The sequence below is a fragment of the Fundulus heteroclitus genome, chromosome 19, assembly GCF_011125445.2.
Source record: "Fundulus heteroclitus isolate FHET01 chromosome 19, MU-UCD_Fhet_4.1, whole genome shotgun sequence".
NCBI lineage: Eukaryota > Metazoa > Chordata > Actinopteri > Cyprinodontiformes > Fundulidae > Fundulus > Fundulus heteroclitus.
The window spans coordinates 25824818-25851632 of record NC_046379.1 but is presented as its reverse complement, the minus strand read 5'-3'; the positions used below and the strand labels follow the sequence as shown (position 1 = coordinate 25851632).

The 26815-nt window shown below is 39.7% G+C and overlaps 1 protein-coding gene across 1 annotated transcript in view; it reads right to left on the bottom strand.

Annotated features, from left to right (window-relative positions):
* The window catches only part of galnt16 (UDP-N-acetyl-alpha-D-galactosamine:polypeptide N-acetylgalactosaminyltransferase 16), a 54981-nt gene that overhangs the window by 10641 nt on the left and 17525 nt on the right, over nucleotides 1-26815 (bottom strand). Inside the window, exons 5-10 of the mRNA XM_036150640.1 lie at nucleotides 21662-21727; nucleotides 13145-13266; nucleotides 7888-7975; nucleotides 6841-6925; nucleotides 3500-3603; nucleotides 1276-1402 (exon numbers count right to left, since the gene is read on the bottom strand). Of these exons, the coding sequence (XP_036006533.1) occupies nucleotides 1276-1402; nucleotides 3500-3603; nucleotides 6841-6925; nucleotides 7888-7975; nucleotides 13145-13266; nucleotides 21662-21727 (592 nt within the window). The remainder of the gene's footprint in view (nucleotides 1-1275; nucleotides 1403-3499; nucleotides 3604-6840; nucleotides 6926-7887; nucleotides 7976-13144; nucleotides 13267-21661; nucleotides 21728-26815) is intronic.

Sequence of the window (26815 nt, the reverse complement as noted above, 5' to 3'; positions counted from 1 at the left end):
ACACACACACACACACACAACCTGCTTAGATGCTGTGATTACAGTGCTGTTGGGATTCCTGCAGTCAGCTCTAATGACTTTGTTGCATGGAGGGCCCTCCAGACATAAGAACTGCTCTGCACCCCATCAGAAAGAAAATCATGTTTCAAGACTTTGTTTTTCGGGTAGTTTAACGACTTGAAACAAGTTATTTATTTTAAAACAAGCTTTAAGAGTAAAATTAGAAATCCACTGATTGGAATTTTAGGGCTGATTTTTGGGGCAGAAATTGTCTTTTTTTATTTACTATTTTGTAGAGCTCTGAACATCCATCCATCCATTTTCCGAACCGCTTTATCCCTCATGGGGTCGCGGGGGTTGCTGAGCTCTGAACAATCAAAGCAATTTTTTTTATTAAGATTTATGTTAAAAGATGTGAAAATAGAATTCAAAATGCTTTCTTTTCTACGTCCTGCTGTGACCAGTCATTAATTATTTATGGAATGGAAATTATGCCGTACTATATCTGAGAATTAAACTGTTGTGAAATAGAAATTTATATTTTAGAAACTGTTTTGAAAATTATAACTGAGTTTAAATTTTAACCTGCTTTAATCATCTTCAAAGGAGGATGGTCACAGTTACCATGGCTGGCATTACTAAAATGTAAGTCTCTGACTGTATTTCCTAGTTTCCATTTTCCCTTGAATTATTTTGTTTCAACTTTTCTACATTTTATTCCAACATGCTTTAATTCTGTTTTTATTTTCCTATATTTTAATCATGCAAAAGCACTTTGCATTGTCTTTGTACTGAAATGTGCTATACAAATAAATTTGCCATGCCCTGCCTCGGAATACAATATTTATTTTAATAATTTTAATGTGGGAACACACATTTTTGAGACACAAAAATTTTTGTTTAAAGATGAAGGGGGCTAAAGGGTAAAAGGTCAAAACATTTTCATCTTACTTTGTTACATTTTACTTATTTATCCTTTAATTGACCACCAAATTACTAAACTTAATTTTACCATCTTTGTCATTAATAACTACAGAATACATAGAACAAATTCCAAATTAGAAATAAACAGTTATGTTTATCAGAGTTATTACAGCTCATTTGTCAAGAAAACTTGTGTCAGGTGACACATGTTTAAGTGTAAACATGTGTCACCTGACATGTTTTTTCTCATCCGGCTTAATTTGATAAGTAATATTTTGGTGGGGAGCACAGAAACTAAGCTCGCTTTACTGCCATCAAATTATGATGCCAGTAAACACCCTAGCCACTCACTTGATGTAGGTAAGAGCGTTGCCCTCTGGGAAGTCGTACGGGTGTCGTTTCCTGAACACATGACCCACGCGGCTGCAGGGAAGGATCTCCAGACTTCCTCCACACATCCACACTCGGAACGAAAGCTCTGCAAGAAGACACGTTGGCAAAGGTTGCAGACATGCTGCTGAAGACTGTTCAGCATTTCTTTCAGGTTGTTTATTTATCTTACTGAACATCTAATATGCACCGTCAGGAAATCACTGACCGAATTCCCTAGCAGCTTTTTAGGGATGAAAGATGCAAACCAGATCCAAAAACACTGACATTTATCGTAATTAACATATTTTTTTAAACTTTTGCAAGTTCCAAGAACAGGTTTAAAATTCAGGCCTGGTGTTAAATGCTCGCACCATTCAAAGGAGTCAGGGTTAAATCAAGACTAAAAGGCATATTCAGGTTTTTTTTTTTTCTCCATCTCAATCAGACATGGGGCACTGCGGCATTAAAAACACATCAGAAATCCGACCTTTCTGCAGATATTGCACTGAGTTGGAATAATCTGTTCTGCTTAATACAAAGTTATAAACTGACAGTTACATAAATGTCACGAGAAACTGCTCATTTAGGTGCAAGTCAATGTGTGTCAAAGTAATGCTCTTAAAGTAATATTTTAAGTTCAGTAAACCATTCAGCTTTTAAAGTCAAACAAATAATTTTCATGTAAAACGTGCCATATTCTTACTATAACACATTGGTGCATTCATAATTGATACGTGCTACATTGTAACCTCCTGACACCCCCTAAAGCACTGCAATAGCAATCCTTGAGCGCGGCCATTATTAACTCAACCGTAAGCCCGTAAGTGACGTACATCAATACAAACTGCACCAAGGAGGGTGTGAACACACCTTCACGTCACACTGCGAGCTGTCAGTCAGTCGGCATGCCAGGCGGCTGCTGCTTGTTCTCGCACACGTGCATCTGTCAATGGGTGGGGAATTTTGAAAAAGGACTTCCCTTTGCATCCGCGTGGTTCACTTGTGCAACCGTATGCCTGAGATTCCACCATGTTTAGATCTACTGCACATTCATATTCCAGGGAACAGTATAGATCTGGCCCAGTAAATGCTGCTCAACCCAACCCTGTGGGCATAAAGCCCGACCCGACCCGACCCGTGTTGAGCCCGACCAACACACTTGAATTGTGGGCCCACGCCTGTTCCTGCGTGATTTGAGGAACGGTGCGTAATTTGGATGCCAAGAAGGCAGCACCAGTGAAAAGCTCAAGAATGATAAAACATTCATCTTCATTCTATATTGGCGGGCGTCGGTAGACAATTACTAGCGATAATATATAGTGATACACTGTATATAACTGATGCACCTTTTCCTACTTTTGGCACCTTCTCCTGACTATTGATTGACTATTGAGCCGATGGGACAAGTGGATTTCTCCAACGTTAGATCAATAAAGCCTATCTTATCTTATCTTATAATACTTCAAGTTCACCATTATACAATGACTGAAAACAGACAATTTCCAGGGTTTAGTTTGACTTTAATATTTCATCGTAGGTTGTTAACTTTGAGAGAAACCTCTGACTTCCATCACTGATCTCTGTTTTAGAATATACTCCTCCGAGAGGTAAATATAAGGTGTTCAGCATCTGATGACATCAAGTTGATGTCTGAGAGAAACTTTTGGTTTTTCTTCAACATCTAATCTTTGCGGAAGCCTCATTTTGCCTCTGTGTTAGAGACTAGAATCCAGCTGATCCAAAAGGACTGTTTTGGTTGCGAATTCCAAAGAGAGGAAGCGCCAAACATCCAACACTTATATTCCAGTTTGGAAACATTTCCAGCCTCAGAGAAAATGGAAACAGTCATGGCGCAGAAAAAAAAGACGCAGCACTATTTAAAATGACTACGTTATGAAGGGGTCTTTGATGTGATTTTAGCTAATGGCCACATGACATCACGATGGTCAATGTATAAAAAATCTAAACAATATAAAATAGTTATGAATTATCATTAACTGTAATAAACAATGTATTGCATTATTTAAGTAGCGACAGAAATAAAGTAGGTGTCTTTTACTTGGGATTACTATACTGTGAGAATCGCAGACAGATTCGCTCTGTCGTGCCCTTTCTAAATGTTCAGCATGAAATAATTTCTAAATCTGCTTTAAAGACATTTGTATTGAGCTGCAGAAGAATTTCAACTCCTCAGAGAGCTCACCAAAGTTCTCCCCGCCCCAGATGTCCATGTGAGTGTCATACTGGCCCAGGTGGTTGAACCAGCTCTTGTCCATGACGAAGATGCCCCCCGCAATGACAGGAGTCCTGTGGGATGAGGAAGAGGGAGTTTTCACCTTCATGAGTATTAATAAATGTACATGTATCTGAAAAATGTGATGTGTGTTCGTCTCCAGCCTCCCCGAGTCATCGACCTCTGCAATTGCAGCTGCAGATGTTTTTGGTATCTATTTCTTCTAAGTTTCTATCAGCTTTGCATAGCTAAAGACTGAAAATTTGGCTAATCTTTCTTTGCAAAATGGCTGAAGTTCCATGAAATGTGATACAGAACATCAGTGGCAACACTTTTCAGACGCTACCAGAGGTTGTTATTTGGATTTGGGTCTGGCTACTAGGCCATTCTAACGTATGACTATGTTGAGACCTAAATTATTCCAACGCAGCTCTGGTTGCATGTTTAGCAATGTTCTCCAGCTGGATTTTGAACCTCTGGTCCGTTCTTTTGCAGCCTTTAACAGGGTTTCTACTAAAATTGTTCTGTTTAGCTTTTACATCTTCCCACATATTTTTTCCAGCCTACCTCTCCCTGCTAAAGAAAAGCTTCCACATAGCATGACACTGCCATGATCATGTTTCACAGTGGGGGTAGTGTATAATGTATAAAGTTAGTTTCCTGCCACATGCTTGCTGTCTCCTCTACACAGCTTAAAATTATTTTCTGTCTTTCAACAAAATCTGTCTTCTGTCAACAGATTCTCCAATCTGAGCTATAGATCTCTGCAACTCCTCCAGAGGTTGCTTACATGATAAAAGTTCTTCTTGTAATACTAGTCAGTTTAGTTGGAAGCAGTGCAAATGAGAAAAACCACCCCGAAAGCGCATTTCTATCTATCTATCTATCTATCTATCTATCTATCTATCTATCTATCTATCTATCTATCTATCTATCTATCTATACAGGTATACATACTATATATATATATATATATATATATCTATCTATCTATATATATATCTATCTATATATCTATCTATATATCTATATATCTATCTATATATATATCTATATATATATATATTTAACATTAGTCGGGGCCTGTTGGAAGGGGAAATTTGGGGCAAAATCGGCCTACTTTATCCTGCTGTGTGAACCAGCCTTGAGCTAATATTTGGGTCAATGCGTGTTTTTTTTTTTTGTTTTTTTTAAATCTACAAGAATAAAACATCTGAGTCCTTCACAGAACAGCTTGGTTTATACTGAGATAAAATTACACACAGGTGGACTAATTTAGTGACTTATAACAGCAGCTTGCTGCAATTGGCTAGACCTGTCTGGGTACGAGGGGCTGAATATAAATGCATTGTGCTCCATTTTTACTGTCAAACATTTTAAAACCCTGCATCTTTTTCCTTTCACTTCCCATTTATTGACTACTTTGTGTCAGTCTGTCACGTAAATAAGAATAAAATACAGTTTATTTGTTGCAGTGTCACAAATTGTGGAAAGGTTCACGTAGTATTAATATTCTGGCAAGGCACTGTAGCCGAAATGATTCACATACAGTCATAGCTAAAAGGAATTTTACACTCCAATTATTCTGAGGTCTTTTCTTAATGCGACGGAAAAATATTCATCTGTTTCTTACCAGGTTGAACATCGGGATCCAATATTAAACGAGCCTTGTGCTCCCGCATGTCCATTTACATTATTTACAAACCAAATTTTATTTAAATACACTTTAAATGCAATTTAAATACAATGCTCCCAACATGAGCATAACATTTAGGCCAAAAGTACTTCAGTAAATTTAGCTTAATGCAGGAACAGTATGTAAAAAAAAAAAAAAAGTAAGAACACCCTACAGCAGCGGTACTATAAATAAACGATTTTGCCGTATACCTTTTGATAATGGTGCTTCAGTTCTCTAAGGTTTTTGGGTTTTCTGTTCGAAAATGTTCCATTGCATCATTTTAGTCAGGTTGGAGTTGGGATTTTAAGTTGTGAAAACATTCATTCTGATCTAAATTTAGTGCTCATATTGGGATCATTGGCCCATGGCTAGCTCTGTGAATGAAATATACCCAGGTCCTGCTGCTGCAACAAAAAATCCTCATCATTAGTCCTTCACTGGGTAGAAGAAATTGAATGAGGTGCAGTTGCCATCACACTTTTAACCAAATATGGGTCTGTTAACTCCAACATCTTCTCACAAATACCCTACTTAGTCAGTCTTTTTCTAATTTAATTAAATTGTTAAAAAAAAAAGCCCTCATACATTCTCAGATGTATGTGTTTTTTGTTTTGTTTTTCTTCTTCTTTTTCCCATTTTGCTGAGCATTGCACAATATGACCTCATACTAACTGGGCTACATCACTGGAAAAATTGGCAGCCAACTAGAATAGTTTTCCGCTTGAGAATAATTTTTCTCACTGAAAAGAGTGACTTAAAATGGCCCGGCTAGCTTCCCTGAACTGATGCAAGCTTCTTCTGCGTTAACGCCATACTGAATGGTCCAGAGCTGCAATCTACTATTTTCTCTGCTCTCTACAAGTGCATTTTGGACTGGCAGTACCGCAATGCTAATTAACCTCATGAGAACAACAAGAGGGGGCGTAGCTTTTAATAAACCGGTTGAACATTTTGCCTTTGTTCAAGAGATTATGTTAAATGACCCGAGTTCTTTCATCCCACAGTGGATTTACCTACATTTAATGCAGCGTATAATTCCTCTCGGGAGTCAGAGCTCCGATCTGAAAAGGGCGTCACGCCCAGTTTGAATGTGTTCTGGTTGAAAATGGCAAAACCATTGAGATTAGCCAATTTTACTGGTGCAAGCTACTATTAGCAAAATGAGATGATAACAAAGAACCTCTAACTATTTTATGTTTCTAGCACTAAAGGATTTTTTTTTTTACAAAAAGACCTGTCTGACCAGGTGAGGACAAACTGATTATGATGATGGATATGAGTAATTGGTTCTTCATCAAAGCATGAAAGGAACCAACCATTATCAGGAAGAAAAGCATTCTCTTTCTACCCCTTGTTGGAAAACTCTCTAAATCGTTTATGTTTCTTGGTCTTTGCAACAAAATGTTTCCACCTCTGAGAAATGATAAATTCATTATTCTGGTTGTGTTGCAGGGAATTTAATACTTGTTTCACCCAAAGACACGCAAACCAATTTTTTAACTTCAAGAATGCATTTTCTTCAGAATTTTTCCTTATTATTCCGCTTTTCGGCTTTAGAATTAAAACGGCATAAAATTGAAAGACGGAGTTCGTAATGTACGAGTAAGTAACCCAATTACTAGTGTAGACGTACCTTATGGGCTGCGTGGGATCGCTTCTCGCCATTTTCTGCTCGATGGGAATCTGCTCCCATTTGAAGTGGAGACTCCAATCGAATCCTAACATGAAAAAGAAAAAAGACAGTTTGAGTTGACTGGGACGCAAAAAACAAGAATATACATCTGGCTCTTTAAATATGTTGTCAAGAATTTGGTTTTATTGGGTCCAGGTGGACAAATAGAAAATAAAGCTAATTGATCCAACCTGATTATCTGTGTTTTATATCAAAATCTGTCGTAGTTGTATGTCAGCGCACCAAATCTGTTCATAAAATATATCCCGCCACTGCAAACTACAGGTTTCCCCAATTTCTTTCTTTCCTGGTAGGATTTAAATATTGGATTACTTGCCTTTACACGCACATGAACTTAACAGGCATCCCATTCGTACTACAAAAGCTTTAAAACGGCATTAGCCCATCATTTGCAGCTAAAGCAGCTAGCAAAGTACCTTTTCAAAAGGCTTTCTGCAACGCTTAGAAGTGTGGGGATATATGACCATTCTTCCAGGAGAGCATTTGTAAGGTCAGACACTAATGTTGGATGAGATAGCTTGGCTTACAGTATATCCAAAAAGTGCTCTTACTAGGGTTGATGTCAGAAATCTGAAGATTTCTGACCTCAACCCTTGTGAGATTTCAGATTACTTCACACCAAACTCATTCATGTTTATATTGACATTGCTTTGTGCACTAGTACTGGAACTAAAGGGGCCATTTCCACACTTTTCAAGGAGAGTCAAGAGTTTGTCTATTAGAAAGAAAATGTCCCTAAAGGACTGGTATCAATTCACGGACCTCCAGAGTAAGAGACCCATTCTTTAACAAATGGTTGTTAAAGAATGGTTGTTAGGATACGTTGGCAAAGCAGTCTGCATGCCTCGCTGCTGGATTTTAAACACCTGTGGTCATAGAAGAGATTGGAACATCCAATGTAATTTGGAGGTTTTTGGCAATATAGCATAAATGGCATACCATGGGTTGTATTACTGCTCCATGTGTGTTGTGTTGTGTTGTGTTTACCTCCTCTTAGATCGGCAGATGCAGCCAAGTAAGCAAAGTTATCCAGGCTGATCACATCTATGATGGGGCTGACCACTCGTGTATGATCCTGGAAGGACCAACAGAAACACACGACAGGGTTAGACCTCAAGTTTATCCAAAAAAAACTGCGAAACATTACATTTGGCCAGAAACAGAAAGGATATGTTGGCAAAGTTTTTCTTTTTTTTCTGTACCAGGAGGACTGCAGGAATGGATTAGGTCAAGGTTTATAATCGCTTTCACAGTGATTTGTTAAGAAAAACAATGGGGAAAAAATAGCCAAGCTCTCTGTGGAGCTTTCACATCTGTCAAGTGTTTAACTACCTCTTGTTGCAAAGGCAACATGATCCTGAAAGTAAATACAACCGATGAGCAAACTGTTGCCCTTATTTTAGTATGTGTGTGTGTGTGTGTGAACATGATGTGCAGGTTACCACTTTTGTTTGTTCATGAGTTAGGTGTGTGTGTATGTGTGTGTGTGTTTGGTGTGTGTGTGTTATGTGTGTATGTTGTGTGTGTGTGTGTGTGTAGGACTGAAGACTTTAACATTGGCTCCAAACAAACAGCTGTTTTCAATTTTAGCCGTTCACCTCTTTCTGTTAAACTGGGTGCTTTAAGCTTCAAAACCTGTTCATTCTAGGTTTGTCTTGTTGAAGTTGAGTCGACTAAAAAAAAAACAACAACACTGTTGATCAAGCCAACTTACAATGCTTAGTTACGACAGCACTGGAGACGTCTCCACCGCTTTTTAAACTGTTTATCTGGTTATTTTTTTAGGTACCCGGTAGAAAAACGAAGAGGTGACAGACAAGATAAAAATGATTTGGAATCAGTTGGAGGATAATGTAACTAGCTAACAGTTAGCGGCTAAAGACGGCAACTTCCTTCTGGAACCTACATACGGGCTGTTTCACAGTGTTGATACAAAATCTGGAATAGATTTGATTATGTTACCTAACATAGGCCTACTAGATGATGAAACATGAACTGGATAATTTTACACTGGGAATCACAGGAAGGAAGCATTTAAATGTTTTTTTGTTGTTGTTTCTTTTTTTTTTTTTACATTTGGACCAATGTAGAATAAGAGGAGCATAGAAAACACAACATCTGGATAAATATCTTGGCTGGTGATCAATTTAAAGTTGAAGCAAGTTTTTAAAAAGTTAGCATTTGAAACATGTAACTATAGGAACTAACTTTTCTTACAGTTTAAAGTCATTTTAATGAGATGTCAGGTAAAGTATTGGCTGGCGTGCAGTTTTCCTCTGCCTGCATGGCACATAGAGTAACAGCTTGTTGAAAGAGGACAGCTACATTTTTATCTTGCTTTGGTAAAACTCATCTTATTTTGAAACATTTTCAGCTGGAAGATCCAGATTGTCATGGCGTGGAAATTAAATGGAGTACCACTGAGTAATATTGAAAGTAACACTGCTTAAAAAAACCAACATTTGGCCATCTGTGAGCAGCTGTCTACAAATTAGCACTACCCAAGCAAATAGCCCAACAACAGACAGATGCCCTTGAAAAGTTTATGCTTAAGTCTAGGTATGAAAAAAGATTGGTGCAGATAACAGATTAGACTGTAATCATCAATATGCTCATCTCTCATGGTGGATGTGTCGTTATACTGTTGCTTAGTGATGGCCTGTTCTGCACTGCCTCTAATTGGATCGGGTGATCCGGTGGCACTTGACTCATGTGGAATGATGCTTGGAATGTTTGGTTAACAAAAAAGAAAAGAAAAGGTGAACCCAAAGCACAGCAGGGCAGCTTTGACATGTGCTGGCAATTTTCAATCACAACACAGAGGACTTCTGTTTTAAGTAAAACTGTGAATAGATTTTAAGGCTCGGCCAAACAAGCTGTACATTTTTAACATGCCGCATTGTATTATTTCTGGGGCCATGGCTTAAACTGCATCAGCTTGCTTAACCTATTCTAATAAATTTCTCACAAGATTGAGGATTAAAGACTGAAGTACCAGCAACCCCCCCCCCCCCTACACCCCCACCCCTTAAAACCATCAGTGGCTGTGAGTTTATTACAGCTTGAAATGTTTATTAGGCTTTTAATAGACAATTAAAATGTGTGTACATTTGAAACAGCTGCCAATAATATCTTTACCCTTGCTTCTTCTTATTTTCTTTCTAAAATAATAGCAGTGTATTAAGTGTAGAGAGCACTATGAGGATTAGGAGTGCAACAGAACAGACAAATCACGGTTGGGTTTTTAAAGTACATTTTTAGTATGCTTTAATCAACAGAAACAATCACAAATTGGCCGCTATAGAACTGACCAGGGATTTGGTTCGACTTTTTCTTTTTTTACGTGCCCTGTCTGGCTGTGTAGCACTAAGAATTGCTTTCTTAATGCCAAAAGAGAGCCCAACAGATTTACTTTCACAAGTGGAGCATTACTGCTTCCGCTATAGTGCTCAGCTTGATATGTATGCATAAAGTTCATTAGATACTATTTTGGGATTATTTAAATTTCTATGGACACAGAAATGGAAAGGTAAAACAGAAAGAAAGGTGATAAAGGTGAGGCAAAAAGGTGAAGTTTGACTTTTTTTATCAATAAAAGAAGAGTTATAGCCACTGACTGGATCAACTGATGGACAGATGGACAACACAACCACCTGAAAATGTTTAAGAATGAAAAGGTATAATTCACTTTGGAGTTTGATATTTAAACAAGCCAGTGTACCAGTTGTACTTGAATGCACCATAAAAGCACAGCTGTTGGGAACTCTCCTTTGGTCACAGGGTTTGGTCAGACAGTACCAGTGTGATGTTATCTCATGTTGTGCAGTGTTGTGGACTGGTTGAGTGTTGCAAGCAGCTGGATTTTGACCAGTGATGTTTCACATGCTGCTTGGCTTTGTTTCAGCCGAGCAATTCAGCAAATGCAGAGCGAGCAATATAATTTACTGCTGTTGCAAAATGCACATGCTAAGATAAAGTTTTGGTTCGGTCTACTGTTCTTCACTGTAGCTGCATTAAAAACCTGACTGTTCCCACAGCTGGAGGTCCTCTCTGTTATGTTTTGGTGTCACTTTTAAAAGTCGGTTGCATAACAGAATGGAACATTGCACACTTGGTGCCAGGCAGAAACTTTTTCCACGAGTTCAGATATAAAACAACTTTGTATTTGTTTGGGACACAGGCCTAGAGAACCGACAGGGCTGCACTGAATATTTAGACCCGTAATAGCTATATACAAAATCACCCTTGGATTAGATCAGCTTTTGTGAACCGGCTTTACAATAATGACAATTTACAAAATACATCCTTTTCAAGTGTAAATATTACAGTTTCATCTGGTTCTTATCAAATAACGTCTCAAAATGTCCTTATCAGTTTTGCTTTCAAGTGAGAATTAAAATTATATCTGGACTGTTTTACAAGTTGTCTCCAAACTGGAATAGGAAATCATGGCAGTGCCGCAGGTGGACGGAAGAGAAGTAGATTAAAATTGAATTAAAATGCTGTATAATTTAGTGGGGCGGTTATTAATCTTTATGAAACAGAGGGCCTGAGATATTAGATTATTCAAAAAGCATTAATGAAAACTTACCTGCCAGGAAATTTACTTTTAAGCTTTGAAACGATTCCTCAGTGCCCTAAGCCAAAATTAGATTAAGAAGCTCCATCTTTTTGAAAAACTATAAATTTGAGAGACCGCAACAGTTTCATAACTGAAGTGGGCGATTATTAATTCTTGCCATTTAATTAAATTAAAGCAGTTTGAGTCTTAGTAGGGAGTTTATAATTAATAGTGGTCACCATATGGAAACAAACAACGTCATTTGTCTCCCACTTTAAGCCCAGAGCTGTAATCTCAGGGAAACAAATGACTTCAGAACCAGATGGAGCGAAGATGAGGATTTAGTTAATTATCGCTGGGCTCTCATGAATGCAAAACTAAAAGGCTGTAATGAAAGCGCGAATGAGTCACAGCGGCCCAAAGCCAAAGATGAGTTTACAAAAAGCAAACATTGTAAACAAACCCATCCTGTTTCCTGCGAGTTAAGACAATAGGAGCATTGTTGTGCGTGTTGTAGTAAGTTCTGATTTCTAATTGATATGTGGTATGGGTACTTATTTGGCTTTAAAACATGGAGTTTTTCAACTAATTTAGAAAAAGGCTATTCTTGTGTGTTCCTTTGAGATGATATTTAGTAGTTTTTTCACCACAAAGCAACTGATAAATTAGAACAAAGGCAAAAAAAAAATAAAAAGCAAATACATACAGCATATAAGATTTCTATGGATTTCGAACATGCAGTTGTTTGTATTGCCATCTTAGAGCTGGATGTCAAAAACACCCATGATGTGTAGGGAAAAGGATGTAATGAACCATACAGGTTCAGAGGAAAGAAATTAAAGGAATATGAAATTAGCCATCTGGCCCTCCAGCCAATCTTGCAGGTTTATAATGCCAGTGGACGTATGACAAAAGAAAAAAAAATCTACTCACACATAGGTGAGGGATGATGGTCTCACTCCACGGTTACATTTCGGTCCATCAAAATGCCAGACCCTCATGTCTAATGTCTAATCTAGCTTTGCAGCAGCTTTGTACTCTTGAGAAACAGAGACGGCTCACAGTGAAAATGTCCTTGAGAGGTCACGTTCCAATTCCAGTGAAATTAAAAAGCTAGAGTACAAAAAAATAAAATAAAACTACTCATGATGAAAAGTGGCTGGTTTTGCATTCCATTATGTATTCTGTGCATTCTTTGTTAGTTGTGAGTGCGGTGTCCCCGGTGGGCTGCATAACTTAATTTCCAGGACGCACTGAATCGAAAGAATCTGTCGGCTGCATTAACAAAGGCTGTTTTTGATCACAAAACAAGGCGGCATGCTGCCTGGAGCAGCAGTAAACACTGACTGCAATGCAACACAGCAGAAACACAAAACAGATACCAAATACTGAGAAGCACTGCAGGTCTTTGTATCAAGATATCAAACGTACACATTCATATAAAGCACCATTAAGGAGTCTATAATTTGCATTACTTTAGAGGACTCAATATATACATAGCAGTGGGAAGGTATGAAATGACTTAAATCTTAGCATATTGCAGTGGCAGCCTGTTAACATTATGACCATTAAATATATCCTGGAAAGCAGCAACAGTATGTCACCCCAGGACAGAGTGACCGTGAATGCATTGCTCCGTGTACAGAATGGCCGACCAGAGCGTGTGGGTCTGTGTTGTCGTACCTCCTTGACTCTCTGGATCATCGGCTGCAGCCAGTCAGTGTTCACCTCACAGTGGCTGTCCAAGAAGGTCAAAACGGTGGCAGAGGCCGTGTTGGCTCCTCTCACTCGCGATCGGATCAACCCTGTAAAAAAAAAACGCATGATGCAGACACCTTAAGGTTCAAAGCTTGTTAAGTGTACTAAGAATTACACTGGCTGCTGCCAGGGTGCAGCTAAGGTAAGGATCTGTATTTTTTTAGGGAATACACACAGAGAACCATGTATAGTCAGTAATGGTAACTGTTAATGCCAACTGTTGCTTATTATGCTAAATGCATAGTAATAATCCTCCGAGACCTGCTGAGGCTCCATCGCATGTGGTAGTTCATGTATTAAAGCACTGTGCTAAGACATGGTTTGATTATGTGACCACCAACGCCCAAAGCTGAGAGCCGTTATGTGACCACTAACTTGCCTCAGTGAAGGCGCACGCTTTTCTGCCCTCTCCTCCCCAAACCTCTCCTGCTTGGGCTCTCTTGTCTCTATGCTGCTTAAGTCTCTAAGAATAATTTTCTGCAAATCATCCAAATCATAAATCATGGATCTGGTTAGCTGGTCGTTCAACACAACTGATTTTCTCAACGAGAAGACCAGGCACAGGGGAACCAAGCTGTCCTTAGGGGACACATGCAGCGGGATACACCCTGGATTCCTGGGGAAGTTGGAAGATGGTGTACACCATTGGATTTATGATAACAGGATTTCTGCTTATCGGAGCTGGCAGTTACCTGGTATATCGGCAAATTCGGAAGATCTCTGCGGCAGTTCTGGTCTTGGTAAGGGTGCCGGCAGTGTGTGAGGGATTAAATCGAGCTGTACACACCCAGAATCAAATGCTTTGTGAGCAAAACCGCAAGCTGGATGCGATCCTGGCACAGCATCGCAGGCCGGCTGTGGTGTGAACACAATGGTGAAAGGGAAAAAACCTCAGGAAAACTCTAGCTCGTTTTACGGCAGAAAGGCCAACAAATTCGGCTGTTTGGGACTCGCCACTGGGACGCATCAGTAAAGACTTTAAGGCAGAAAATTTACAGTCTGAGACAAAACAATTTCTTTGTTATTGAATTTGGCTCCCTATGCTGGCCTTGGAGGCTGGTTTTTAACTCAAACTCTCTTGGATGTTATGCAAACAAGACGCTCTACCCCTCTACACTTGTGACCTGCAAAATGCTCTACTGAACTGCTGATAACACACCATCTGAGACTATGGGTGGAGGAGGCTACTGGGCAGTCATAGGCCTACATTGATGCACACACCCACACATACAGTACATATGAACATAGCAATAAATACACCCCCGCTATGACTCACTGCCCTCGCTGGGTACATCAGTGGTGGGGGACTCGAGTCACATGACTCGAATCAGACTCAAGTCATTGATTTTATGACTTTAGACTTGACTTGAAAAAGTGCTCAGAGACTTGTGACTTGATTTGGACTTTAATATCAGTAACTTGAGGCTTGAATTGGACTTGAACATGTTTGCTTGAAAAGACTAGAATTTTTTAAACAAAATCTAAAGCTTAAGATATCTATGATTTAAAAAGTGCGCATCATAAATTAATTTAACTCAATCAGTATCTACAAACGCAGGTAGTCTCTCTCTTTCCGCACTCTGTACGTATGTGTGCGTGAGATGCAGCACAGCCAATCAAATTAACCAGATTTTTTTTAAAAAGGAAAAGAAAAATATAGTTCAAAGGAGGACTATTCTCGAAGGTAAGCACTGGTTTCATTCTGTTTTGAGATAAATACTGATTTATCTGATGCTCTATTATTTAGATTTTACGTATATTTCAACATTGTTAACGACTCGAAACGACTTGAAATTAGAAGTTTCAGACTTGGGATGTGAGCTGAGAAATAGCTGTTTTGACTTGAGCCCTGACTCTCTCTCGGCTTTCTGTACTTGATGCTTCACTCAGGACTTGAGGATAAAGACTTGAGACTTACTTGGGACTTGCAAAACAGTGACTTGGTCCCATGACTGGTGTACGTTATGCTTATAATGTCGTGTGTATGTTGCTATTTTGTGCTGAGAGTTTTCATCTGCATTCTCCTACTGTCTACAAGAGACAGTGCGAGAAATGCACTTTTTTTCCTCAACCATCCCAATGTATTCTTTTCTAAATTCTGCTACAAGGTAGCGCCTTCAAAACAACAGTAAGGCCTCAGTGGACCTGTCTACCAATGTTTGTCTGATGTTTGTCTTTCTCTTAATGGGTAGTACTGAAACGTAATTCCCCCTACGGGGGAAAATAAAGGCAATTCAATTAAATTCAATACAACACTTTGTACAACCCATCCCATTTGTTTAGTTTGTCAGATAGATCATTTAGTGTGAATGAACCAGTGTGGCACAGAGTAGGTGTCATGTTTCTGACCTGTCTGCACTGCATCCAGTCATTTCTCCTCTCCACGGTGTCAGTAAGGATTATTCACCGCAGCTACATGACTGCCTCTTTGCTATGCTGCCATCAACCTCATTCCATACACCTGTTTCAAACCCTTTATAAGCTCCTCTCATACAGCAAGACAGTGCCAGATTTCTTTTTAAAAAACTGCCTGTAGCTGTCCAGTGGGTTTCCCATGCCTTTCTGCCTTGTTATGACCATGTCATGACACAACCATGTTCTTTAGATTTTCCCTTTTTGCCCTGCACTTGTTTGGCTCCCACCAAGCTTCTGATTACTGGACCAAGACCCTGATTCTGTCTTGTGGCCAACAATCTTTGTCCATCCCTAGGATTTGTCTGCCCTATCCTGACTACCTGTGTATGGCCCAAGCATGTCCCCATGATCAGTACCAAGTGTCAGTCCCTTTGCCTAACGCTGCCACAGCACTTGAAGTCAGCACCTGTCCTTTCCAAGCCACTGCCTCCTGTGATGCCATCATCCCTGCAGCGCCTGCTTGCTGGCTTCCAAGAACAACGACAACTTCACCGGTAAAAACAACGAACCCTGAGAATGTTAGTGGTTCTATATCTGAGCTTTCTTTCATTCAATAAAACCCCCAGTAGCAAGTACAACTAACCTGTTCTCTCTATTTACAGTGGATCTTGCTCGTGCCTCTGGCAGATTCCAGTTTCCCACCAGCTTTTCTTTGAAAAATTAATGTTAAAACGCTCTCCGTGTCTGGCAAAAACGTTGTCTCGTGTCTGATTCATTACAGTAGGTTGTCCCCATTTAGTGCCGTTTAAATTGTTTTTTACCCACACACTGACAAACCTCCTTACCAATGAACCACAAAACATATTTTGCTGAAATGTATATTATGTATTTTCCCCAGTCCCATGTGAAAATTACATCAGTCTGAATCAGATAACCTATGAGGTTAAATGCCAAATTGAAGTGTATCCAGATGGCTGCACACCGAGGAAGCTGGTGACAGAAAATTAATTCCTCCTTTTTCTTGATGGAGCATCATCGCAAAACCTTGATATTGTCTTGAAATGGTTATTGCTATCAAAGTGGATTATTAAAATGCCACACCATGTTTGGATCATTTAAGGAACACTTAAGCAAAGTGGAAAGTATCACCATGTCTTACGCACAGGTGTTACTGTAGTTTGCCGTGTGAGCAGCAACACAGGCAGCAAAAAGAAATGTCTTTTGACTCTGAATATCTTTCGGTTTAAAGTCCTTTTAATTTTTAATGTCAGAGGAATGGCATGACTATCGTATGCTGGAAACAGATAGGCAGCGCTGCCCCTCCCCTACTTGTTTTAGCGCACTACTGGTCAGCCAGCTAAGAGAAGGCTACCATGCTTATCGGAAAGACAAATTAATTTGTTTGGAAACATGTGTAGTTGTGTAAAAGTTAGCACTTGTGATACTTGAGTATCAAGAATAAGCTCGCTTTGCACGTCACTGAATTGCTCAGCTGAAACAAAGTCAAGCTGCTTGTGAAACATCACTGGTACCGGAGAATAATCAGCTAAAGTCCAAATTCAGCTTCCTGCAGCATTCAACCAGTCCAAAACGCTGCACAGCATATGAGATGCAGCAACACGACGATGCTGTCTGACAAGTCCTCCTGATCAGAGGCGATTTCCCATCACTGCACTTTTATGGTGCATTAAAGTACATCTGGTACAACACGGGTCTATTTAAATATCAAACTTCACAGTGATTTAAACATTTCTTAATCCTAAATGTTTGCAGTATTATTAAATAAATCCTTATAATGATAGTGACCTTTTTACATGTTGTTTTATTGTTACATAATCCATCCATCTATCCATCCATGTTTTGAAAAATGTGGATTTTTGGATTTCCCTGTACCCATCACTCATCAATCAAAATATCCTTTTGCTCCTTTTTATTAAACAATTTTTTTATGAGCGCTGCTGAACTTTAAGGCCAGCATCTCCATGGCTTTTTATGTCAGTTTCTTTTAAAAGTAATTGACTTTCTGGAGGAAGCTAAAAATGTTTTGGTGATATTTACACTTAACATAAGCTGGCACATGCTCTGAAGACCAAACAGCCTTTAGACATGGAAGCGATTAACTGGATTAGTCTGAGCTAGATACAAGAGTGTCTCCCTTTCTGCCAATGCGGGTGAAATAAATGGCTTGTGAACAAAATGCCATTTGAGCTGAGGGTAAAATCTATTTATATAGATGATATGTTAAAAACATGTCATCTATATAAATAGATGTATCTTTCCCAATAAAAACTATATTTTCAATGATAGTAAGTGACATTTGACATAGAAGTCCTTGTTGGACAGTAAACGGATAGATGAACATTTTTAACTGAGGTTTTGTAACACGGTTATTAAGAGTTAATATCTTACCCTTATAGGACAACTCTCTAGGCTTCTTCTTTTAGCATAAATCCAGATTAGTTCCGGAAGATAAAGCTAACGGTTCGTCAGGGAGAGGTCAAGACCCGTCTGACCTTTATGAACCTTTAAACTGCTGTCACATTAGCATCGGGTGGTTATTTACAGTAAGGAGAATGATTATTTACACGGGAACGAAGGCAGGAGGCAGTGCCTCACTGATGGTCTTCCGGTGTACTGAGAATATATAAAGCATTTCTAATCAGAATAATTGCCTGGCAGAAAGAGCAAAGCTCAGTTTTTTTTATTTATTTATTTATTTTTGTTTAGCATTGCCTTAATCCTTTCTCAAAGAGTTGTTCTAAACATTACTGGTACTTTATGTTTTTACACAGGAAGCTCACTAGTGAGGCACTGTTTTCTGCCTACATTTGTTTTGTAAATAGTTATTCAGCTCTGTGTAGTTCCACCCCCACCCACCCCCCGCACAAACATAGCAGTTTAAATGTTCAAAAAATAGTATTTAACTAAACTGCTATGAGAGTTTAAGGCAGGAGTTGTTCAGAGGTGGAGAAACTCCACTGAGAGGTTTTAAAAAGGTTTAATGAGCAATTAAAAAAAATTGTGTTAAAAGCTTAAAAACACTAGGGTGGATGTTTATCTGCCATCAGGACATTGACCCAAAACACACAGCAAGAGCTCCAATGGAATGGATTAAATCCATGTTTGTTCATGCGTTAGAATGGCAGCATAATGGGGAAAAGGTCCCGCACGTGCGGCAAGCTGGTAGCAACATACCCTAAAAGACATGCAACTGGTCCAACAATGCAATGATTCAAGAGAGGTTAACAGAAATATAAGCCACATGTTTGGATATGCATTAGTCAGATATTTAAATTTTGAGCAAATGTTTAGAATTTTCCTTCCACTTATCAACTATGATGCACGTTGTGTTGGCCTATTAGATAAAATCCCTATGAAATACACTGATGTTTGTGTTTGTGTTGTGACAAACTCTGAAAATGCTCCAGAGGTGTGAATGCAAGGGTCTGAGTGATCCTACATCCGATATGTCAGATGTAGCTGTGTCGTATGTGCTGAAAAAAAAAGGCTGGACATTTCAGGCACCAAGTTCATAGCAAACATTTTACCTATAAAGCTTTTGAGCCCAACTGGAAATGAAATCCCAGCTCTTTTAGCTTTAACACCTAAATCAAATGTTTTTTTGGTGGGCATCAGCTTGGTTGACAACTCGATGGGAAAGCCCACCTTGTTGTGTTAGCCTGCTGGTAATGTTGATCCAGTGCTTGCATCAGTGCTCGCTGACCTCCAGCACAGTGCAACACATTTAATGGGAGAAAGTCAATGATGCCCGAAGGTGTGAAGCTAAAGCGCAGATCAGTTCAACAACAAATAATGTCATTTGATAAAACTCAGTGCTGTTTTGTTTTCAGTTTCTTCTGCTGTTGTGGTAAAAAAAATAAAAAAATTAAAAATACAGTAATCCGCCTTGAACATTTTTATCTCTGAAAAGCTGTGAAGATTTAGCTCATGCTGGAAGCCTTAAATCTCTGGCCTGGATTTTAAAGCTGGCAGAATAGAAAATCTTTAAGATAAGCTTGATCTGGTTCACAGTAACTGCCAGTCGGACAATGCTGGCCTGAATACGACATACTTCTGCTTTGTCAGCATGTGCTTGATAAGCCGAAACAAATACTTTGTTTGCTGTGAGCAGCAGCAGAGGCAGCAAACACGGCTCTAATTTAGGCAGAAACTCAGAGGTTTACCGAAGAAAGTCTGACCTGAATATCTTAGCGTTTCACCACATTCTCAGCAGGTTCAAGTGAAAGAGCAGTCAGACTATGTGGAAATTAGCTTTGTTCGTTTGAATAATTTCCAGAGACTGGTTTGTACGTCAGAACAGTCATAGTGTAATGACAAACAAGGCAAAACTTGGTCACTTGGACACTTTGAGGTCACCTTTTAAATGAGCTATAAGTAAGATATTTACTGTAAAATCAACCTAAATCATTCTAATTTCTCACCTGGGATGGAGGTAACATTCTCTATAAACAATCGGTCCTCTCCATCAACAATGTCTTAGTCATTTTTCTCTCCTTTCAAACCTAGAGGTCACGGTCCTGAACTACTTCGGTTCAGAGTGAAGCTTGTGTTTACTTCCTGGTTCCTCAGCCAATAATACGAGCGTTCCCAGGGTTCCCAAAACAGAACGCAGCACTTAGTATTTTATCTTGGCAAAAGAGCAGCAGCCTGCTAACATGGAAGCCAGTAAGAGAAGCGGACCAGAAATAGAACAGGATATTACATCTTCGACCTATCCTGTGGAAGTAAAAACTCACAATAGCAACACACAGTTTAAAAACGGCATATTAGATTGTTGTGATTGGCAGAATGTTGTACCGATTTGAGCCACAAGCTGTCAGTATTACTTATAGGTATTTTAATGTGCATGTCAGCAGAAACTTGCTTAAACAGAAAAATGCAACCACAAGATTTAATCTATTTTATTGGGATCTTATTTGTCAGAGCAACACAAAGTAGAACTGAAAAACGACTAAAATTGAAATAATATATCATTTTCAAAATCGCAAATTTATATTCAGCACATCTGCCGCAATGCGCTTTAGAACAGCTGCAATTACAGCAGTGAGGCTTTGGAGTGAACCTCTGCTGGAGCAGCGCAACTACAGAGGGAGATTTCTTCTTTAACTCAGACTCAGATTGTATGGGAAACATCAAGTTTTTACTTTTGCAATAAATACTAATTTGTATTTAGATCTGGATCAGTCCAATACAAATATACTTTGGGATAATTCGACTGTAGCACCGGCTGAGTGTTTAGGGCTGTTGTCCTACTGGAAGGGGAAATGCCGCTTTGGTCAAATGCCCTTTTTTGGTAATTATGCTTTCTCTTAATATTTTCTTCCAGGGTTGTCACTCATTTATCTCTATCCGTCTTCCCATGAACCTTGACAGTCTTCCTTGTCCCTGCTGAATAAAGTAATCCCCACAGAATGATGCTGTCACAACCATTTTGCACATTGAACTTTGAAGAGTGTACGACTGCTAGTTGTCCTGTGACCCATTGTCCCACCTGAGCTCTGGATCTCTGCAGCTCCTCCACATTTATAGGCATCTTGGCTGTTTTTCTGTTTAGAGCCGAGTGGTTGACATTTGCAGCCATGTTCTGGTAGATTTGCAGCTGATGGATTGAGCAGTGCTTTTCATCCCTGGCCTGTCTGCCATGTTCCTCGTGATCCTATGTGTGTCCCTTGGTCTCTGTGACTATTTGTTCACTAATGTTCACTGACAAACACCTGAGAGCTTCACAAAATAGTAGGATTTTTTTTTCTGACATTAGATCACCCCCATGGAATCTCATCAATATGCATTCTAGTTTGTTGTTGTAATATGAAATGATTCAAGACATAAGAATACACTTCCAAGGCACTGTAATTCTAAACGGTAAATTATACACTTTATCACATTTTTGTCACCATGAATTCAGTTTGTTTCTTATGACCTTTTGCATGTGCACAATTTATTTATTTTTTTAAAGCTTAGGCTACTTAAAACGCACTACACAGCACTTTTGAGTGCTGTATGTTTCCCACTGGAGCGTTTTGAGTTCCAACCTCCTCCCAATCTCTTCCCCGCCGCTCCACTCACCCTCTCTCCTGCTATTCCTCAGGCAGCGCACTTTGGGGATCTGGGAGAGCAGCTGGCAGTCCTCAGCTGGAGGAGGAGAGCAGAGGAGATGACATGTTATTCTGGGGGCAGAACACACACAGATTAAAAACACTACTCTTTTTTTCGCCTCGCCTCACTCTTAGTCAGTAACATGGACCCAAAAGGACACGGCGGCAGCCACACAAGCATGGACCTAAGAAACGCAGACCAGCAAACATCCATCGTTGCTAAAAAATGCGCTACCCAGAAACAGGTAAACATGCACAAAATGAGTGCTTAAACAAAGGAGTTTCGTTTCACTGACTAATTTACCTCACTAGGCTATCAGCTATAAACAAATTCAGCAAGCAGCCAGTTTCCTCCAACTCTCTCTGCTTGAGCAAAAGCCGACCTTTTGCCACTGCAGACGGTCGGCATTACAAATATGAGCGCTGACACACACTCGTGGCCTTTCGAGGATTAGTATCAGCAGCAGAGAGTGAGTGTGATCTTACTGAGGGATTGTGGGTAGATCTAGCAGCCCCCCCCCCCCTTCTCTGGCAGAGACGCGGCCTTATGGTCACAGACTGAAGCTCGACAACTCGTAATCCTCTTTGATTAAATAACGTCGCCCGTCCCAACTCGTTTGTTTGTGTTCACAGGTCCCCGATATGTCACAGGGGACGTGGGTGTGTGCGTGAGAGAAAGAAGTGCCGGACAGGAGGTGTGCGCGTGTGTGCAAACATGTCTGTACGGGGAACTAATCACCCAGGGAAGATGAGAGGAAAGCCACCGGTTGCACTCACAGAGCAGATGTTGCATTCCAGCCAAATGAAATGTGCGCGCACCATAGCATTCGTTTTCGAGAGCTTGTGCAAATTTGTCATCGAGGCAGCACCTTGCAGAGGGACGCACACATGTTTTACATTTCCACACATTGCCATGTTGCCACCACATACTGTATTCTATTGGGACCTTATAGGATAGACAACAAGTAGTCTGCTACTTTTTTAATGTTACTAGAAGGGGAAGTAACATTAAAAAAGGAAGTATTTGTACTTGCTTTTGAAAATGAACTATTCATGAACCATTCATTCATGGTACATTTTCAAAATCAACCCAAATCAGCTGTTTTGTCAATGACTGCAGTTTCTTTTGTTTTGCCTAAATTAATCTAGAAGTCAGAAATGTACTTGGACAGAGTCTGAGGAGCCTTTATTAAACCCAGCATCCAATATGACTGTCATAGGCATAAAATATGGCTATATCAAAAGTAATGAATTGTTTATTTGCACTTCTGATGGCTTGTTACTAATCAAAATCAGTCACCTTCACAGTAATAATCCTTACAGAGTACATTGTTTAGCAAATAGCATTATTTAATGATATGTAATGTGAAGACACTTAAATTAAAGGTGTGGTATCATCCCCGGATCTAAGTTATGACTTCCTTCGTGAATAAAAAGAGCATGTGGACACGGTTCGTCACCGTCAATACAGCCCGAACCGTAGGCTGTACCCCCACAAACTATATATCAAAACGTGCGTCTCGACGCCGCGAAGTGTGCTATTTGTACTTGACGCCATTTAAAGTTACCGTGGTGACAAAATTAACCAAAAACCACTTCTCAAAACCACTTCCTAGACACAGTTGACCTCTCAAAAATGCAGAGCTCAGCATGGCACTTTTTTTTGGTACAGGGGTTTAGGTGTTGGGCTGGTGCACCAAAGGTCGCAGGTTCGCAAGCCGCTTGGGGTACCGAATATTTTTTTTCTTTTTTACAAGTAACAAATAAATAATTTGAACAACTGATATAAATGAATGAATGATGAAAAAATTGCAACAGCAAGAACTACCCCCCGGCCAATACAGCACCACTCACCTGTGGGAAATGGAACTACACACCATTTTTGTCAAATGTTGAGTTCTGGGCCCAGATTTGGTGAGGCTTAGTTGCTAAAGGAGGCCGATCTGACACATAGCCTTTAGTGAGCTTTAGTGACATTAAGTATTGGCACCCCAACACACCATTTTTGTCAAATGTTGAGTTCTGGACCCAGATTTGGTGAGGCTTAGTTGCTAAAGGAGGCCAAAGTGAGCTTTGGTGACATTAAGTATTGGCACCCTTTTTGAGGAACTTCCCAGTACAGGATTTGGACCAAACTAACAGAGTACAATCATACGGTCATACTGGACACAACCGTGTTAGCGGCTAACGCTTAGCATGTTGCTAACCGGAAGTAGCTCTAGGAAGGTCTCACCAACTTCTGCTTCACAGAGTTTGTACTTCCTTTAGTAGTTTGTAATGCCTTTAACATTTTTATTCACATATTTAATTTTTTCATGCCACATTGAAGTATTTAATCATGCTTTAATAACACCAATTTTCCATGCTGCTTGGATGCAGACCTTCTCCTGTCGGCTGGTTTTGACGAAGACAAATCCTTTTCACACTCAGAAGATTTGATTTAAAATCCCCAAGTGATAAAAGCCTACGACCAAGGAACTCGGAAGCTTTGCCTTTGACGGTTACGCGCACCACCAGGCGGGCGCCTTCTTCAACTTCTTCAGAAGTTGAACGATTCTAGTTTATTTTGCTAGCAACAACCACCTTAAAGCTATCTAGAAAATAGCTTAATCCTATGATAAAATTAGAAAATTATAGAAAATGACTCCTGAATATACTATACAACATTACAAAACAAAACATCTGTCCTAAAACATATAAACTAAATTTGTCATTAATTACAGTAATGTCCTGTCGCTAGTGGTATTCCTCAAGGTTCTGTCCTCAGACGTCTCCCATTCATCCCATATCTTCTTCCGCTCAGCAATATTTTCCATAAGTTCAATATCAGCTTTCATAAATATACAGATAGAACCAAATATTTGTCTCTAAACTCAGCTCCCTCCTCCCGCCTTCCTGTTTTTCTTACTCCATGAGATCAAAAATTGTTTAACCTCAATCAAAGATGACACTAAGGTTCTCCTCGTCCGTTGCTCTTATTGTTGTCGTGAGTATCCTGAGTATTTATACATTCTATTGCCGTTACTGTATATAAATCTTGCTCAGTAAATGATCATTATAATAATTTGTATGTAATTTTTGAGCAACCTATTCTTTTCCCAGGGATACTGGACACACATGAACTTGTCCAGACACAGTAAAGATCAGTGTCCTTGACTGAGGACACAGAGCATATAGTTAAGGTGAGCCTTAATGGGATTACACTCCACCAGGACAGTTCTTAATACTATTGCTGACCGACGTGCTCCGCCACCTACTTCGCCTGTCTGCCTGCCAGATCTCATCTATTGACCAACATGCTCACACTCTCACTGCCTTTCCCTCAGTCTCATGTAATCGGGGCTGATTAACCCCCACACCCACCCACCCCTTCCACACTACAATTATACCATTTATATTGGCAAGATGCCATAGTCTAGACTTTTATGGCTGCGCAATTGTCAAAGTAATATAAGAAACAACTGCGTTGTCAGTGTTGATTGTTTGTGAGAGAGAGAGAGGTGAAATCTGAAGCGCCCAACGACAGCCGGTCCAGACGAAATATTCGCCTGGATCGCATTTCGGTGTGAACGTACCTCGTGACAGGGAAAGTTGAGCCTTATTTATATCAGGAAGTGAGAAAGATTGTCGTCAAAACAAAAAAGGTTCTTTGTCTTTATACAGCGTAGATAAAAAAACTAAGTATGGTGAAGATCGCTCATTGAAGAATTCATCCCTTAGATTCATTTTGAGACTATGAATCTGACCTGATTTTTGACAGGTTGTTCTACTGATGGCTTTATGAGCGTTGGGAAAGTTTGATTTATTTGTCTCTGACAAGGGAGACTCTCAGTGAGCTCTTCCTTCTTTCTTCTAGTGCTAAGAACACAGAAGCACCAACAAACAAAAAAAAAAACCACACACAACACCCAGAGGAACAAAAAGGTGAGCAAGAAAGAGGCTCACAGTCAGACAGGGGCAAAACTAAAAGCCTCAAATTGTAACCAGGGGCTACATGAAGCTGTTTCATGTGATACTCAATACTAGGAATTGCAATTAAAAAACAGGGAGCGGGCTTTAAGTCTTGTTTAGAGGTCTTTTGGGCAGAGAGAGGCCAGTGCAGACATGGTGGATGCTGGCTGTTCGTCGTGGGTGTTGCTAGACTGGCAGCCCACGGGGAGAATAAATCATGGCATTAGGGAGCTTAAAGTGCTCCTGCTGCTACATCCGCTGAGACACCACTGTTTAGATGTCTGGCCAGCGCCGGCACTTTCAAGTGTGTCCTTATGTGGGTCCGAGCACACGGGGAATTTAGGTCAGCGTGCGGTTCCCACAGACAAAATGCATGTGGTGGAAATTACAGAAAGCACAGTGGACAGTGTTAAACATGAGCTCATGTAATTCATCTGCCTAATGCTGACAAAGGGGAATAATTTCCCTATTTCCATGGGCTGCTCTAGAAACAACTGTTTTTTGTGGGGCTTCTGAGCGCAAAAGACCCATTCTAAGGGCCCACTTCAAGTTCACATTTTCTTTTCCAGCAAGTGTTATATCTTGAAGCAAGCTTATGATATCTAGATGGCTTTATCTCACCAACAGTCATAGTAAAAATAGAGAGAAGAACCTGCTGTGGTTTTTACTGGGTTCTAAGATGATTGGAAACTAAATTTAAGTGAAAAAAACACACTTAATAGTGTGTCAAAAACTATGGCGTTTTTGACACATTGCTGCTTTCATAAGATTTTGATCCATAAGAAAATTGGGCATCAGCCGGTGTGTGACCACCAGGGCTGGCCCAAGGTTGTTTGTGCCTTGTTTTTGGCCCTTTTCCTGTAAAGAATATCGCCACCATTAACAGCATTTTAATGCAAATCTGGTGGAATCTGAGAAAGGGGGTCTGGTTTAATTAGCTGAGCTTAAATGCAATCCAGATTACTGGTTAATATTTGCTGAGATGTATTTGTAATCAGTGTAAAAATTGTAAGTAAATGTTAGTTTTAATTTTCAGAGTGTAATAAAAACCAGAGATCATGCTCAATGTCGCTCGTTTCCTAAAACGCAAGATTTGAAAGATGGTGTCCTTTCTTTTTACCATGAACATAAAAACTGAGTAAACCACTAGGAGGCTTTGACCCCCATTCAGTCT